Genomic DNA, 17,439 nt, shown 5'->3' on the forward strand with positions numbered 1-17,439 from the left:
CTATTTTCATTACCCAAAAAAAAAAAAAAAAAAAAAATGTTACCAGTTTCCCTGATAGTAGTCTTCCAATAAAACTAAATCTCCTTCAACTAGAGCAGTATGCACACCTGACTATTCTTATTTTGGACCCAAATCAGGGGTACATCACTTGGCAGGTCATGAGATACTTGAGTCCCTGATGAGCTCCCAATTACATTTGTTTCTAGGGCAAGCACCTGTGACTCATTTTCATTGACTCATTCTTCTAGTAAAGCACCAAGTTCTAATTTTAGACCAGTACACCCCTTACATCGGATGCAAAGGAAAGAATTCTCAGTTGAACTTGGTTTGTTTGTTACAGAAATAGAAAATTACAGAATTTAAATTTACAATATATTACAGAATTTAAATTAATAAAATATACCAAATTACTGAAATAAGATATTTAAAAATTACAGTAAATAAATTTTAAAGAAGTTTTATAAAAAAAATTTGTCTGCCAGACATCTGATGTTAATTCCCTTCACAAATTAATCCTATTCAGTTCATGAAGATGCATGTGAAGTGCACCTAGTTTATGCACTTTTTGTTGCTGTACTCCTTATTTTTACAGTCTGATTTAGATCAAAAATAAACAAAATGGCAACCACTCAAAATATAAAGGCCATTGTTTTAAAACTCATTTAGTTCAGTACAAACCAAGTTTACAGAAAATTTGGTGGGGGTAATTTTATTCTAATTTGTTGTCAGTTTACAAAGTTAAAATGGGTCCTATTATCCACCATGTTCAGAGAAGTAGAAGTTAAGCTTTGGTAGTTCTTCTCTGAAGTAAATGTACTACTTTGTCATTCAGTTGTGATTGTATACTGTACATTAGATTCTAATGATACATTGCAGATTTGTGCTTGATGCTAGATTTTGAATGTCTTTGCAAACTTTCTAGTTAATAAAACCCACCATTGCAATGCTTAATTTTCCCTCACAGGAACATTTTAAAAATTGTGTTGTTTTCTGGGATATCTATTAGTTTAGGCTGATTTGGGAAAAGCTTTTCATGACAAAGTTATACACTATATTTTATCTTTTATATTTAGTGCACACTAAAATTCTTACATTTGATTTTACATTGAAACAGGTCGTGATCTCTCAGGACAGGCATCTCGACATTCCTTTGTTGGCAGAGAACGTTGTGCTTATTTCTTCTGGCAAGGTCATGACTCAACAATCACAGAAAAAGGAGCCTCTGCATTGATGACTGTTGAATTAGATGAAGAAAGAGGACCTCATGTATGTCATATGTTGTAATTATTTTTCTGTTTAATGAAGCTTACTGTGTCTTTTAGCAGCTTCTGTGACACTCAGAATTTAGTGTATCTCAATGTTCCATATTTTTAAATAGCAAGTATACTTTGTTAATCCTTAATATATCCATATCAGTGATTTACAGTTCTTCTCCAGTCCTTCCCAAGGCTGTTATAATTATTTACCATAGTGTTTTATATGTAATACAGTAAAACCTTATTTAATTTGAAGTTCAAAATATATATATTTCCATATAAACTGCCTTGAAGTGTCCAAATGAAATAAGAACATATCAGTATAAATCAAGACCAATTTTCAGTCAGATATTAATGCTGTGTAAATTTCCGCAGTTCTAATAATTTATAATTTTAATTTTTAATTTTGATAGAAATGTTTGTGTATACTTGATTCACATTAATTAAGTCCATAAATTGTACATTATTAAAAATAATTTCACTGAAATCGATAATTGTACATAGCTCATTCTAAATTATTCATTTAGAACAAGGTTACCAAAATTTTATACTTTGAACACCCCCCCCCCCCAAAACATTTTACAAGTTTTGTGAAACTTGTGAAATGTTTCAAGTTCTCCCCCAAAATAAAAAAATATATATACACAGTAAGACTCCCGTATCTGTGGGTGATACATTCCAAAACTACCATGGATGGCTGAAACCGTGGATATAAGCAAACACCTGCTGATCAGCGCCTCCATAGCCAGGTGGGCAGGAGCAGCAGTGCGTAGCACACGCTTCTTGATTAGACCGGGGTTCGAGCCCGTGCCCACCAAATACGGAGGATGCGGAAAGGTCAGGGAATGACCACCGCATATCCCCAGAGCAATATGGCCTTAGTTGCTAATGCTCCTAAAAAACAACAATAAACAATAATAAACCTGCTGATCCCATATATAATGTGATTGTCTTGTACATACATACATACATATAATAAAGTTTAATTGATAAATTAAACACAAAGTAAGACATTACCAACGTTAAATACGGTAATAATAAAGTATAGCAGACTGTCAATTTACCGGGATTGGATTAACCGGGACACTTTGACTCCAAATTAAAAAAAAAAAAAAAAATCAACCAGAAATCATAAAATTCAAGTAATAACTAGAATAGGTATAACTAAAGTAATAACTAAAATAAGCAACAAGAACGAGCATTATAAGTAGTCATTGGGAGATTAGTGTACCTATTATCGTACAACTCCTGCTGTCTTCACACCTACCGCTAAAAAAAACCAAAAAAAACCCAAATGTTTAGTTTGATTTAGTGCATCGTGTCAAGTGTTGTGTTCCGTCGCACTGGAAAAGGAAAAATTTTGTTTTGTTATGTCAGGGATGTCGGAATTTATTTTTTTAATAGTATTTTTTTTTTTTTTTGTTTAGAAATCGCAAAAATGATGGGCAAACACAAGAGTTGTTGCTTTTGCCCATCATTCAAATTAAACAAAAACCTGAAATTATTCAAAAGTTTGAAAACGATGAACTAATGAATCATTATAATGTTGGTGACCAAACCATATGCGACATTGTAAAAAATAAAGGGAAGCTATTCAATTTAAAATCGACATCATAAAAAATAAAGGGAGGCATCGTATTGGACACGCGAGTAGTACTTGTTGTTTTTGGTTTTTTTTTTTTTTTTTTTTTTTCTGTGGTTAACTGCGGGTAACTGAATCAGCGGATACCGAATCAGTGGATACGGGGGACACAACTGTATATTAAGTAAGTAAAGTGGTAGATTAATAATCATTAATATACTGAAATTATGGGCTAGTGCCATACAGTGGCAATAGATGTACTACGTCCATAATTTTATGTATATGCACACACACACATAGTATTATTTTATTAAATATATGTATTAGTTGTTTATGGGGAAGATTATTGTAAGAGACATACTTAGATAAATCTATGGAGAATGCATAGATTTATCTAAGTAAGTAGTTACATATATACGCAAATGATAATAAATGAAAAGGTTAATGTACAAAAACGTTTTGCTGTATATTTGCAATCTGGGTAACTTCTGCTGGGGTCAACCACCCAAATTGAAAGGAAAAAACAATGACAATTATTACAGAAACAGAGGTTCTCTGTTTCTGTAATAATCAATATGCACTAAAGCTAAATCAGTTCTGAGGTTATATAACAAATAATAGAATTTTTATTCAGGATTGTGGCAGCCTATATCCAGAAGAGCCTACCCTTGAAAAAACTGACACCTCAGATAACATGGCCAATTACTTGGATTTAAAAATAGAAATCTCCACCAGAATTGTGGAGATTTCTAATTTTAAATAAAAAATAATACAATAAAATAACACATTAAAAAAGGACAAATATGCGGCCTTTATCTTAATACTATCAGACAAGGTAGTCCCTTGATAGTATTAAGATAAGGGCCATATATTTGCCCCCTCCCCTTTTTTCGTATACTATAGACAAGTTTGGAAATACAGTGCCTGATACATGGTCAGGAGTAGTCCCCTGATGAAATTTCTGGCCATGTATCATTTTTTTTCGTTTACTTTATTCAGATTTTGCATATTTGCCATCCCTTTATTTGACCTCTTTCTAAAATTGCTCTCCCATATCTGAATACAGTATTATTTATTTGTACAGTTTATTTTTGTATATGTTTGCTTCCTTAGTCCCATTTCATTTTTGCACTAGGTTTTTGAAATTTTTTCACTTTTTCACCACTACTTTACTTCCAGTCTCCACTTTCCTTTAAATCTCTCTTAGTTCAGGCACTTTGTGTAGTTTTCATTTCCATTCATTTCCATCTTTACAGACACTATTAATGATACAAACCACACGATGTCTGTATACTTTTGCTTCCGTTATTGCTGCCCTGTGCATTTGGAGCATTAGACATATGTTCACTTTTATAATTTTTACCGCTTTCATCCTTCTACTGCTTATTTTGGTACAAACGTTTAGGGGAGGTGGTAACATCTGAAGGAATGTGAATCGCATAGGAACCCATAACCTGAAACGTCACCATAAGTCGGTACACGGCGCTGTTTATCAGTTCGCAAGAGGGAAAATTTCTGATTTACTTATTCAAGCAGTATTCGCCGCACGAAGAGCATGCATCGATATACGAACTGTGAGCTGGCAGACATGCACCTAGTGTATGGATTAGCAGAGGCCAATAGACGAGCCGCTCAACGAATTTATGGAGAACACTTCCTAGACAGACATGTACCGGACCACCGTTTGTGGTCCGGTACATGTAGGTAGTGTTACCTACCTCCCCTAAACATCTGTATCAATATTTTTGAGACACCCTGTATATATATATGTGTGTGTGTAATATTATATAGGCTATACTTTGTTAGCATTGTACTGTTTCCCTTATCGATCCCACTTAATTTATTATTAGCAATATGGTGCAAGGAAGCCTGAGGCTTATGCTGCACTAGCCAAAAAAAATTTCCAAGTTACACTGAGAGAAAAAGAGAGAAGTAGAAGGAAATCACCAAGAAAGAGAAGAATGATGATATTCTGCTTAGGACCCTGAGGGTGAGTTATGGACAAGTATAGAAACACAGTTTATATGCTTGTCCTATACTTGATGCATGATCTGGTGTAGTTCCCTGAAGAAATACCAGATCATGTATTAATCGCATATTTGCTCTACCCCTTTTGAATTATAGCCAAATTTACCCACCCTTATCGGATGCCAGCTACCATTACTTCTATTAATTTATCATTTTGGCTTAATCATTTTTACAAAAATTCTAGAAACAAGTTGTTTTTAGAAATTTCTGTTGTCAATTCCAGTTTTTAATTTCTCATCTGCATCATGTCGACTGTGGCGCCTCCGTAGCCAGGTGAGGAGGAGCAGCAGTGCGTAGCACACGCTTCTTGATTAGACCGGGGTTCGAGCCCGTCACCACCAAATACGGAGGATGCGGAAAGGTCAGGGAATGACCACCGCATATCCGGAGCAATATGGCCTTAGTTGCTAATGCTCCTAAAAAACAAATAACAAACAAACATGTCAACTGTAAAGTTCACAAGGCATTTTCAAAAACCTTTTTAATTTCATATTCATTTATTTCGGTAACAAAATATTATTCTCATTTTTATTTATGTTTATGCTTTTTTTACCTTTTGGTATGTGGTTTACACCAGAAATGGAGACAAGTTGCTGTTTTGCTTGCAATCCGTGCCATTGACACCTGATAAGAGGCTGGTTTTCTAAGTTGTGTGGCAACATCCTTATTTTGTAAATTTTGTAATTATTTGATTCTTATGTTTTTTTTGTTTTTTTTAATAGAAGTATGACAAAAACAATATCACAAATGTAAATAATTTTAAATATTTTTTCATATTTAGTTCTTCAGTTTTGTGGATTATTTAGGAAAATTATTTTCTGACCACTCTTGACATTTGGAGTCTACTGCGAATTGCATTGACATAAAAATATATATATTTTTATGTATATATATTGTCAATGCAATTCGCAGTAAACTCCATCTCTTTTGGGAAATTAAGCATTTTTATTTGTGTTGCTTAGTAATAATGCTTAGTTTATTGTATCTTTTTTATAATGGTTGTATGGATGTAAATCCAAGCCAGGATGTTCGCATCAGTCAAATTCAAACCCTGAGGTATATGTTGTATATAATACTTCCACATACACCTCAATTTGATTTTTGAATTTAATTTTGGATGTTATACAGTATAACATCCAAAATGCAAACTTTTAAGCTTCCTTCCCCCCCCCCCCCCCCCCCCCCCCGGGTGATAAATTGGTTTTCTGAATACTGTTATACTTAAATAAATATTTGATTCAATGGCTTCCAAAAGCTTGCTTTTCTGTTGTGCATTCTGTGCCAGAAATTTCAGCTGCCAGAAATACTGTAGCCTCACAAACTCGTGATATAAAGCCTTCTAGCTTCTGCTGTGACAGTGTTTAATAACTGGGAAAGTTTGCTGCAGTTGTTCAATTAACTATCAAGAAAACTTTTTTCTGTGGGCATTTTAATTTCTAAATGGAAAATGAAAATGGTATGGACCTATAATGATGCCCTCCCTGTAAAGTATTAAATTACTACTCAATCCTCTTGTTATTAAAGACCAAGAAAACAAAGACTGGTTGTTAGATGGTAAATTGATTGGTAGAAGAACATTCTTGGTAAACTTTACCCTAAGTGTTTATTTGTAAAAAAAAAAAAAAGTAATAAAATAATAATGAAAATAAAATAAATTCTAAATACATAGGGTGGTATCCTTTTGTGCTGTTGGTAAATATTCTGTGTAGTACATGTACTTCTGTTTATTTATTTAACTCATTTTTATATATTATATTTTTTTTTAAATAAGAGCATGAACATTAAGTAATGTTCGTAATGTTCCAAAAACTCTTTTCAAAAACCATGCTGTGCTAATAAGCATAATGGTATCTTCTGAATGACTTATCAAACCTTTGCAATAAGAAAAGGACAATCATTATCCCTTTATATAAAGCAATGATGTGACTGCACTTAGAATGTGGCATACATATCTGGAGTGCGCGTACACACACACACACACACACACACGAAAATAAAAATTATTCAGTTTGAGAGCCTTCAGAATATGAAATCATTTAGTCATTGCATCGGTATAGAACATTTTTAGTAAAAGCTTATACTTCATGATTTGGGAGAGAGTAAAGCTTCTATTAATCTAAATTAAAATACTTAAGCTCCTCAGAAAAACTCCTTTTGTGACTGTGTATATTTGCAATATTTCAGTCGCAAACTTCTAATTTCATGCATTGAAATGAGTTATATTTTATTTGAATTATTTTTTCAGATCATTCAGTTCAACTTTTTATCTTTAGGTACGAGTAGTTGAAGGAAAAGAACCTCCATGCTTTTTGAATCTTTTTGAAGGACAAATGGTAGTGCATAGAGGTAAACGGGAGGATGAATCAACTAACACAAAAGGTAAGAATTTACTATGTATTATTCTGAGAGCAATATGGCCTTAGTTGCTAATGCTCCTAAAAACCAAACAACAACTATGTATTTGGTATGTCATTTAATTTAATAGCAAACAAGTTGTGTTGAGAACACAGGTGTTTGATTTGTTTTGACTTGCTCGTTTTTTCCAGGTCCATGGAAATTTTTTATGGTTCGAGGTGAGGTAGAGTCAGAAGGTGCTCTTGTAGAAATATACCGAGGAGCTTACAGTCTTAGGAGTCGATCTTCCTTTGTTTTGATCAATATTTCAACTGGCAGTGTATTTATTTGGCATGGAGCCAAATCACCCAATCACCATCAACAAATTGCCACTTCTGCTGTGCAAAACATTGTGAATAAGTAAGCAGTAAGCTTTTTTTCCTTTCATTGCACTAAATTAACTCATTGCAGTTATCTCCTTCTGATGTAGATTTTTTTAGAATAGTGATTGTGTGCTGTTCTTTTTTTACTATTTTAATTATAAAGAAAAAAATGCTTATTTTTTTATCATTGTTTTAACCTTAGATTTTCATAATTTTAAGGAATTTTTAAATAGCGTTTTCATTACACCAATTTAATGTTTCAATAACTTCATTATATTATAGAATTCCCCAAGAACTTCTACTTAGACCTGGTGTAGAATTTGATATTAAAGAGCAAGAAGAGGGATCTGAATGCAAAGAATTTTGGGAAGGACTCGGTGGGAGAAATCATAATGCTTATATGTCACTTTATGAAAGTAAGTAAATTAATGTGCACTCCTTAATTAATCATATTAAAAAACACCATATTAAATTGCAAATGTGTCTGTTTATAGATTCTTGTAGATACATGAAATAGTCTGTTTGGAAAAAAGTTATAAATTCCTGGCATAGTTCTGTATATTTATTTCTGATAGCTGGAAAACCTTTGCCAGTAGAAAACATTCATAATAGGAATCATTTTATTATCCAGAATACTGTCCAAAGAGATTGCTGTGGTCAGAGAAAAAGGTGAGCATAGATTATAGTGGATTCAGGAATTTCTTGGGCCCTTTCAACTGGACCCTTTCCCCCATGTCTTTTTGATGTGAAAACACCTTTAGTGGCACCTACTAAATTTCACTGTATTAAAACCAATCTGATTGAACATTTCTTGCAGGAAAGTAATTAGCAGTTTACTTTCTTCCAGTCCAAAGTTAATGTTGAAATCGCCACTTATGATCATGGGTATTTTATGTAAATCTTCCTTTAAAAGTGATGCACCTTGAATTGAGTACGGCAGCAAAACAAAATGAATGAAGCCAATTATTCTGTATATCAATGTTAGGAGAAATATCGACAGCCATTGTAAGTTTAATTTGGCCGTTGGGTAACAAGCACTCCACACATATTGCCAACAGCCGAACACTGCCTTTGTGACTCCGTTCATGAACTTCAGTTCTAGATTTGTTTGATTTTTAAAGCGGTTCTGATTTTCATCAAAAATGTTTTCACTTAAAACCTCTTTCATTTGTACAGAGTGCACATCAGTTTTTTTTTTTTTTTAGGCATGTGAGGGAGGAGGGGGGGAGAGAGAGACTGTGCTACTTAATACCAGTTCATTATAGGAAGTAATCAAAGGATTTATCCTGGAAGCCACAAGTCCATTGATTTCACTGAAGATGTTTTGCCAATGAAAAATGCCAAAATGGATGACAAGAGATTAAGGGTTTGATTGATCAGAAGAAAAGGACAGAGTATCAGTTTATATGAAAGCTTGAGTATGAGAAATCACTTGCAAAGAGAATTAAGAATGGGGACAAGGAGTTCTACTCATGTGAAAAAAAAAAAAAAAAAAAGAAGAGGTGAATCAAATGGGCTCCTTGATTAAATACGAAGAATTGTAGAAAGTTTAACAGAAGTGACCTAAGAGTTGAGTTCGTACTTAGCAGTCAAATTTACAGTAGAAAGATTCAGACAAAGGAGTATAGTAGCGAATAGGCAAACTGCTGAAAAATAAGTGATATAATGACCTTGGAGAAGGGTCTCTTAGAAAAGTTGAGCTGAGGGAAGATAAGGCTCCACTGAGAATTCTGATGAGATCATTAGATTCCATGTGATTCTCTTAGACTAGAGAACTAATATCTCCTAATTCACAAAGGAGATTCAAAAGAAGTGATGGGCAATGTGAGTTTTGCTTCATTGGTGGGTAAGATGGAGTCTATAGTTAAGGATAAGGTACAGGGCCATCTTGATAGGAATTGTATCTTTAATGGATTACAGCACAGGTACATGAAAGGACTGTGGTTAATTATTTCATATGATGAAGACAGCATGAAAGAACTTCAGTAAAGCTTTCAGTAGGGTTTTGCATGAAAGGCTATTGTATGAATTGGAGCAAATTGGTATTATCTTTTTAGCCAGTTCATTGGATAATGGATTGGCTAAAAAGAAACAATGAATGATCACAAATGTAGTCTTCGGGGTGGACCAGTTTGTAGCTCCCCATAGAATAGTTCTGCCCCTTACCACCATCACTCTTCCTTAATGATATTGATGAGAGAGTGCTGGGAAAGGTATCAGTTTGCTGATGATTTGAAGGTAGAAGACTAGTTAATGACAGATGTGGATTAGTTTCTTCAAAATGACTTTGAAAAGTTGCAGATATAGTCTGAAAGAGGGAAAGTAAACTTAATATTCAAAATGTATGGTTTTTACACTTGGAGAACAGAAATCCAGGCATTATATATAAATGGGGAGTTGCAAGTAGGGAGAAGGATGTTATTTTCCCCTTTATATAAGGTGATGGTGAGACTTCATTTGGAATATTGTATTCAGGTCTTGGAGGCCGCACAAAAAAAGGTGGCGGGGGGGAAAGACTGCTTTTAGAGAGGGTTCAGTGACAGACAACCGGGTTAATGAGGGCACTAAGAAGAAAGACTTAGGTGTAGACTGCAAAGCTTAATACTGGATACTGGACACTTTTGGGACACTTAAAGTGTACAAAACCCTGAAGGGATCAGTAAAATATAAACAAGGGAAGGTTTATTCTTGTTCATAGTAGAAACATAAAACACTGTTCATAAATTTAAAATCGTAGTAACAAGACTGGATCTCATGAAGTTTGCCTTTGGGCATTGCATTATACATAAGAGAAAATTTTGGCTTTTTTAAGGCAGGTTAATATGTGTGCATAAATCACCTGTTGTCTTCACCATGTCCATCCATCTGTCCAGGGTGTCTCCGTAGCCAGGTGGTAAGGAGCAGCAGTGCGTAGCACACGCTTCTTGATTAGACCGGGGTTCGAGCTCGTCACCACCAAATATGGAGGATGCGGAAAGGTCAAGGGAATGACCACCGCATATTCCCGGAGCAATATGGCCTTAGTTGCTAAAGCTCCTAAAAACCAAATAACAAACCATCTGTCCAGCTGCATGTAACAACTCTACTCCCAGTGGTTGGATTTTGATGAAATTTTGAGTCTTTTAGAAAGATTTGTCAAATCATTTCAAATTTCATTAACATTGGAAATTCAGGAAAAAAAAAAGCATATATATCAAATAAGCTAACCAAATACTGTATATCGTAGATGAAGCACTAGACAGATTTTTATGAAATTTTATATTTAGCTCTTTTAGAATGGTTGTCAAACCATCCCAAATTGAATTAAAATTGGAAAAATCATGCAATTTTTTAATCTCTGATTAGGAATCTGGCAATTTTTTTCATAGGCTATTCATATAGTATACTGTAGCTGAATCACTAGTTATTGTTTGTTGCCATGTGCTGATAGGAAGAACGAATGGGCAATTGGGGGAATGTACAGAAATGAAATGTTCTCAATTTACTCATAAGTCTTTTTTTTGCTCATTTCTTTTGTTATCAGTTTGCTAAAGACATAAATCGTCAATTGTTACTATCTGCTTATATTAATCACAGCAGAAACATTAAATATATGTTATATTTCAACTGTTATTAAAATCCAGGAAAAAATAAACTATATTAAAAAAGCACCAATAGCATACTGTGATTGTTTAATTTATTAAATCACAGACAATGTGTTGCATTTCACATGCTCTGATTACAAAGTCATAAATAACTTTGTGTGAATATTGTTGAGATGTGTGCAGTAAAGTGAAAGCAAATACTTTTAATTATTAATTGGTAACAGGATAATATTAGTTATTTATTTTCACTTCAGTTAATTCAAGAAATAAAAATCAGATGCACCTGAAAAGTAATGCACCATATTTATAACCTAACTTGTCTGATCTAGCATGGAAATATTCCATCTTGGGCATTATGCATAAATGATGTATTTGTTTGTTTCAAGATGAAAGGTCTTTTTGATGCTAAGTGTTTGTTTTTTCTGCTTATTAGGTGACTCGCCATATAACAATACTCCACGACTTTTCTACCTCAGCAGTGTGTCTGGGTCATTCTCAGCTCAAGAGATACTCTGTCCATTTCGTAGCAGCAGTCAGACTTGTCCTTTCCCATTCCTGCAATGTGATCTCTACATGGCAACTCAACCTGGTAATATTGTGTACATGTTTAAAAGCTTGCTGTATGGCAAAGTTAGTCCTCTTAAGATAAGCTAACATCTTTATAATTTATGGCAATTGTACTGAACAGTAAATAAAAGTGATACTTGTTTGCCATTTAATCAGTCAACGTATATGAAAATTGCAGCTGTCTGCAGTGCTAAATTCAAATCCTGGAAAAACCTTGACTGCCTTTCAGGGATAGCATGCAGGTTGGTTTGGAAGTAATAAAATTTGGTTTTTATTTAAATTTTTTTTTTTTTTTTTTTTTTTTTTTTTTTTTTTGTAAATGATAACCCCAAACATGAAGGGTATTAGACAATGTGTATGGGTTTGAAGGTTGAGACAGTAGACTGTATTGATATTAGACTTGTATTTGGGTGGGGGGGGGGATTAAAAAAAGATTTTACCCAGAGGTAGTTGTGATAGAAGATTGAAACAAATGCCATGTTACATTTTTTCTACATAGTGATCAGACAAAATTACACATTTTTTCCACCTCTGACTGTCCTTCAAACTATGACTCGGCAGCAGAAATCACCTTATCAGCAACAGCAGTTTCCACCAAGAAAGGACTTCAGACCAGGAAAGAGGAAGAAATCTGAGGGTGCAGGGTCAGAAGGAATAAGCAAGATGTAGCAATATTTCAAATCCACATTCATGGGCACACCTCATTGCAGCATGCGAGGAATATGCAGGGGCATTTCACCATCCTAGTGAAGGTAATCCATTAGTATTACACCATGCTGGTCCAAAAAAAAACTGACAGATGTACATTTGCCTTTGGAGGGGGGTGATTCTGCCTACTTCCACTGTTTTGACATTTGTTTAGTTTTGGGATCATAGTAATGGATGTCATCCATGGTGACTAGCTGTGGAAAATCCCTTCTCTTGCTTTTCTTGGCACATCAACAATGTTTCACTTGTACATTGTGTCTTTGCCTTCTGGTAAGAGGTCAGAAGTCTGGGAACCCATCTAGCAGACACTTTACTCATATGCAACTGTTGATGGATGATGTTCTCCACAGAACCTACACTAATTTGGAGCTCTGCAGTTAGCATCTTTGATGCTAATATGGTGATCTTCCAGGATTAATCCACAATTTTTGCAGAACTCTTCTGTTATAGTAACTGCTGGGCATCCTGGGATTTCTTCATGCAGTAAGGTTCTTCCACGTTTGAATTGTACCAATGTGCAACAAAACTAGCCTGGGCAGTCTTGTCCATAAACAGTGACATTTCTTTGTGGATTATTTTGGGTGGTTTTCCCTTGCAGAAAAAGTGAACCGAATCACTGATCTGTATTCCACTTTATCCATTCTGGTACTTCACTTCATTCAGCACTGCAGGAAGGAAAAATGAATTGTTAGATCAAAACCAAAATTTGTGTGCTTGCTATAGAGATTTCAAGGTATCAAACAAAAAAATATTTCATCTTTCTATCACATTTACTTCTGAGTAAATGCAAATCTTTTTTGTCCCCCCATTGTATTTCTGTAAATATTAATTTTCAGCAAATACTTGTGAAAGAAGGTTTTACAGTTTCTCTAAAGGATAAATGAGAAACTGTAAAATTTAGTTCTGCAAGTTTGGAGTTTGTTGAATAGACATTGGCAAGTTGCAGCACTTATTCAGACTGATTTGGAAGGTAGATGTCAAATTACTGATGTCAGTATTGAAGAAGCACTGACCATAGAGTTGTGTATTAAAAAGCTTGCAGCAAAAATGGAACGTCTCTTTTAGAGTTGAGGGGAAGGGGTAAAGAAGTTGTAAGAGACATGCCCTTAATTAACCTGGTATTCTTCCTTTGTATAGAGTCTTGGAGCTCACTAGAGTTTCAGTAGAGGTCTCATCGCCCTAATGTGGGAACAGGATTTGGTGTTTGAGCAAATTTAAAAGTTGTACAGTGTTGGTAGCCATTTAGAGAGTGACCCCTTCCCCTTTGATGCAGAAGAAGAAGTAATATTTGTAATGTACTTATGCCAAGAGAGATTAAAAGTCAGAGTAATCCTAATAAGGATATGTTCTTGTCTACAAATCTGAATGTTTTCAAAGAGGAGCATGAGAGTAGCAGATTATTGCAAGAAATTTTTGCATCGACATTCACACATGAGGAGTTATTCAGCGAGGGGAATGCCAGAGGTGTATTCAACTCTAGCAGTAAGCTACAGAATCTTGAAATAACTGGGAGTAAAGTGGAGGAGAAACTGTTGAAGATAAACACAAGAAAGGCACCCGGGGTGGATGGGATCTATCCAGTTATATTAAAGGAGGCAGCAAAGGAAGTAAGCAAACCCTTAGCCATAATTATGAGAGCTTCCTTGGACTCAGGGGAGGTACCCATAGACTGGAAATGTGCAAATGTGACCCCAATTCACAAAGGAGGATCAAAGGCTGACACAAGTAATTATAGACCTGTGAGCTTAACTTCTGTTCCAGGAAAATTAATGGAGGCACTGGTTAAAGAAGCACTGCAGGATCATTTAGACAAGACTTCAGTTATAGCTCAGACACAGCATGGTTTTGTTAAGGGGAAGTCTTGCCTGACCAACTTGATTGGATACTATGATGCAGTCACAAAAGAACTGGATGCAGGGAATAACTTTGATATTATATACTTGGATCTTAGAAAGGCTTTTGATACTGTTGCACATGGAAGACTGCTACACAAATTGGAGCAGTGTGACATTGGAGGCAAATTGCTGCTATGGATAAAGGGGTGGTTGAGGGGGAGAAGACAGAGTGGTAATCAATGGACACTGCTCATCGTGGACTAATATTATTAGTGGAGTCCCTCAGGGCTCAGTGTTGGGTCCATTATTGTTTTCTGTATTTATAAATGATATTGATGATGGTATATCGGGCTTAATGTCCAAGTTTGCAGACGATACAAAGGTTGGCAGGGTTGTCAAGGACACTACTGACACTATGCTGCTGCAACAGGATCTGGAAAGGTTGAGCAGATGGGCTGAGAGGTGGCAAATGACGTTTAACATTGATAAATGTAAAATACTACACATGGGAAACAGCAACCCCAGAGCAACGTATCAACTCTGTGGTACTACACTGACAGTGGTAGAGAATGAAAGGGACTTGGGGGTGGTTGTGCAGGCAGATATGAAGTTCTCTGAGCAGTGCAGAAGGGCTGCAAGAGTAGCTCATGGAGTATTGTCAATGATATACAGGAATTTTTCCAGCAGGGATAAGGAGGTGATTATTCCATTGTATAAGGCGATGGTCAGGCCACACCTAGAGTACTGTATACAGGTCTGGAGGCCTCATTTCAAGAAGGATGTAGAGCTGCTGGAACGAGTACAGAGAAGGGCAACAAGATTAGTGAATGGAACAAAGGGGTGCTCTTACGAAGAAAGGCTTAAGTTTTGCAAATTACAGTGTCTGGAGACTAGGCACCTGCGAGGTGATCTGATAGAGGTGTATAAAGCCTTGAATGGTTTAAGCATGCTCAATGCTGATGGGATTCTTCCTCTAGCTCAGAAAAATCACCTGAGAGGGCATAAATTCAAATTGAGGAAAGACAGATGTAGGATAGACGTGCGGAAATTTGCCTTTAGCCAGCGGGTGGTTGGTTGGTGGAACAGACTTCCATCCCTTGTGGTGGAGGTTGATAGCCTAAATAAGTTTAAGGCTCAGCTGGACAGGTATTTTGAACGAACAGAGGGGTGAAGTGGAAGTGGGTTTTTTTTTTTTTTTTGGCTGATGCTGCATAAGCTTGCTTTCTTGCATCAAATGCCTCTACTAATGCTAATGCTAAATAATGCAGGACTGTGTGAAAAATTAGTAGTAGTAATTGACAATGATGCAAGAAAGGAAGCTTATATAGCATCAGCCCAAAAAAAATCTACACAGTTCACCCAACTGTACCCTCCAAGAATTTGTCTAGTTCTTCCTTGAATTTATTCAGCCCATCCACTTCCACAACAAATTGAAGCCAGTTCCAACAACCAATTGCATCATCTCGAGATGCTGCAATTTGCAGAACTGAATCCTTTATAGGTATGAGCACCCTATTATTCCCTTCACCAGTCTGGTTGCCCTTATCTGTACCCATTCCAGCATATATACATACTTCTTAAAGTGAGACCTCCGGACCTGTCTACAGCACTCAAGACCATGGCCTTATGCAAACGGATAATCACCTCTTCATCCCTGCTAGCAAAGTTTCTATATATCATTGACAAAACCCCATGAGCTGTGCTGGCAACATGTCTCCAATGCTCAGATAATTTCATGTCCGACTGCACAATTACCCCCCCCCCAAAGATCTTTTTCATTCTCCACTACCCTGAGTGTAGTACCACAGTTGATAAGCTATTCTGGGGTTACTGCTACCCATATACCTTGCATTTGTCAATATTTAACTTCAGCTGCCATTTCTCAGCCCTTCAACCCAATTTTCCTAGATCGTGTTGCAGTAGTTCACTCTGATGACTGCTGTTAACCACTCTGCCAACCTTTGTATCATCTGCAATCTTAGATATTAAGCCAGATATACCTCGATCAATCTCATTGATAAATATTGAAAACAACAATGGACCAGGCACTGAACCCTGGGGGATTCCACTAATAACATTAATCCACAAAAGAGCAGTGCCTATTGATAACCACTGTCTTCTTCCATTTACCCATCCCTTTATCTGTAGCATTAACTTGCTCTTAATGCCACATTGCTCCAGTTTTTACAGCAGCCTTTTATGTGCAACAATATCAAAAGCGTTTCTGAAATCTAAGTATATGATGTCAATATTATTTTTTGCATCCAGTTCCTTGGTCACTGTCATCATAGTAACCTGTCAGATTGGTTAGACCAGTGGTCCGCGGACCACCGGTGGCCCGTGAGAGAATTTTGGTGGTCCGCAGAGTAATCTGAATATATTTGCAATTTTCGTGTTTATTAAAATGTTTCATTATATTCTGATTATACTTTTTTTGCAATTTTTGCCTTATTACGTTGCATGTTTATAAAAGGCCCAGTGCAATATCCGGTATTAGCAATGCTTTTATTGTAAAAAAATATAGAAAGCTATTTCTATTTCTTATTGATGGCCTAGCCTGGGCACAGCACGGTTTGCAGTTCTTAGATAAGTGACCAGTGATATTTTTATTTTAACTGTGCACAGTGTGATATTTAATGGCATCCAAAGAGCTTGAGTTTGATAACTATCTTATTTCTTGTTTGGTTTTAGATTCAAATAAAATAACCCAAATGAGTGAGAAAAAACAAGCAAGCATTTTGCGCTTCTTAGGTAATACATTGCGTTGTCGTGAGTTGATTAATGAATCAGAGCCTCCGCAGCCACCGCAAGTCATCATCAGGAAGGACATTAGAACTGGAGGCAGAGAGAAGAAAAAGTTCAAAGTTTCAAGAAAATATGATGCGGACTACTTGAAGTTTGGATTTATTCAAGAACCTGGAAATGAACTGGATCCACGGCCACTTTATATTATATGTTCTGAGCGTTTATCCAATGATGCCATGAAACGTTCGAAACTCGGCAGGCACTTGCAGTCAAAACACCCAGATTTAGCCAAAAAGCCAGATGAATACTTCCAAAGGATTAATGAAAATTTGCAAAAGCAAAAAAGTTCATTAGCAACAATGATTGTTGAAGATAAGTCCTTAGTAAAATCTTATTTGATAGCACTTCAGATCACGA

General features: G+C 35.7%; 1 protein-coding gene across 1 annotated transcript in view; it reads left to right on the top strand.

Moving 5' to 3' along the window:
- LOC150075981 (uncharacterized) overlaps window positions 1-17,439 on the top strand; it is a 701,253-nt gene that overhangs the window by 634,464 nt on the left and 49,350 nt on the right. Inside the window, 5 exon segments of the mRNA XM_090387465.1 lie at window positions 1,115-1,266; window positions 7,140-7,245; window positions 7,413-7,620; window positions 7,866-7,999; window positions 11,601-11,756. Coding sequence (XP_090243591.1) covers window positions 1,115-1,266; window positions 7,140-7,245; window positions 7,413-7,620; window positions 7,866-7,999; window positions 11,601-11,756 — 756 coding nt within the window.

Source organism: Mastigoproctus giganteus, chromosome 13 (genome assembly GCF_048544385.1).
Source record: "Mastigoproctus giganteus isolate SK-2022 chromosome 13, ASM4854438v1, whole genome shotgun sequence".
In the NCBI taxonomy this organism is placed as follows: Eukaryota; Metazoa; Arthropoda; class Arachnida; order Uropygi; family Thelyphonidae; genus Mastigoproctus; species Mastigoproctus giganteus.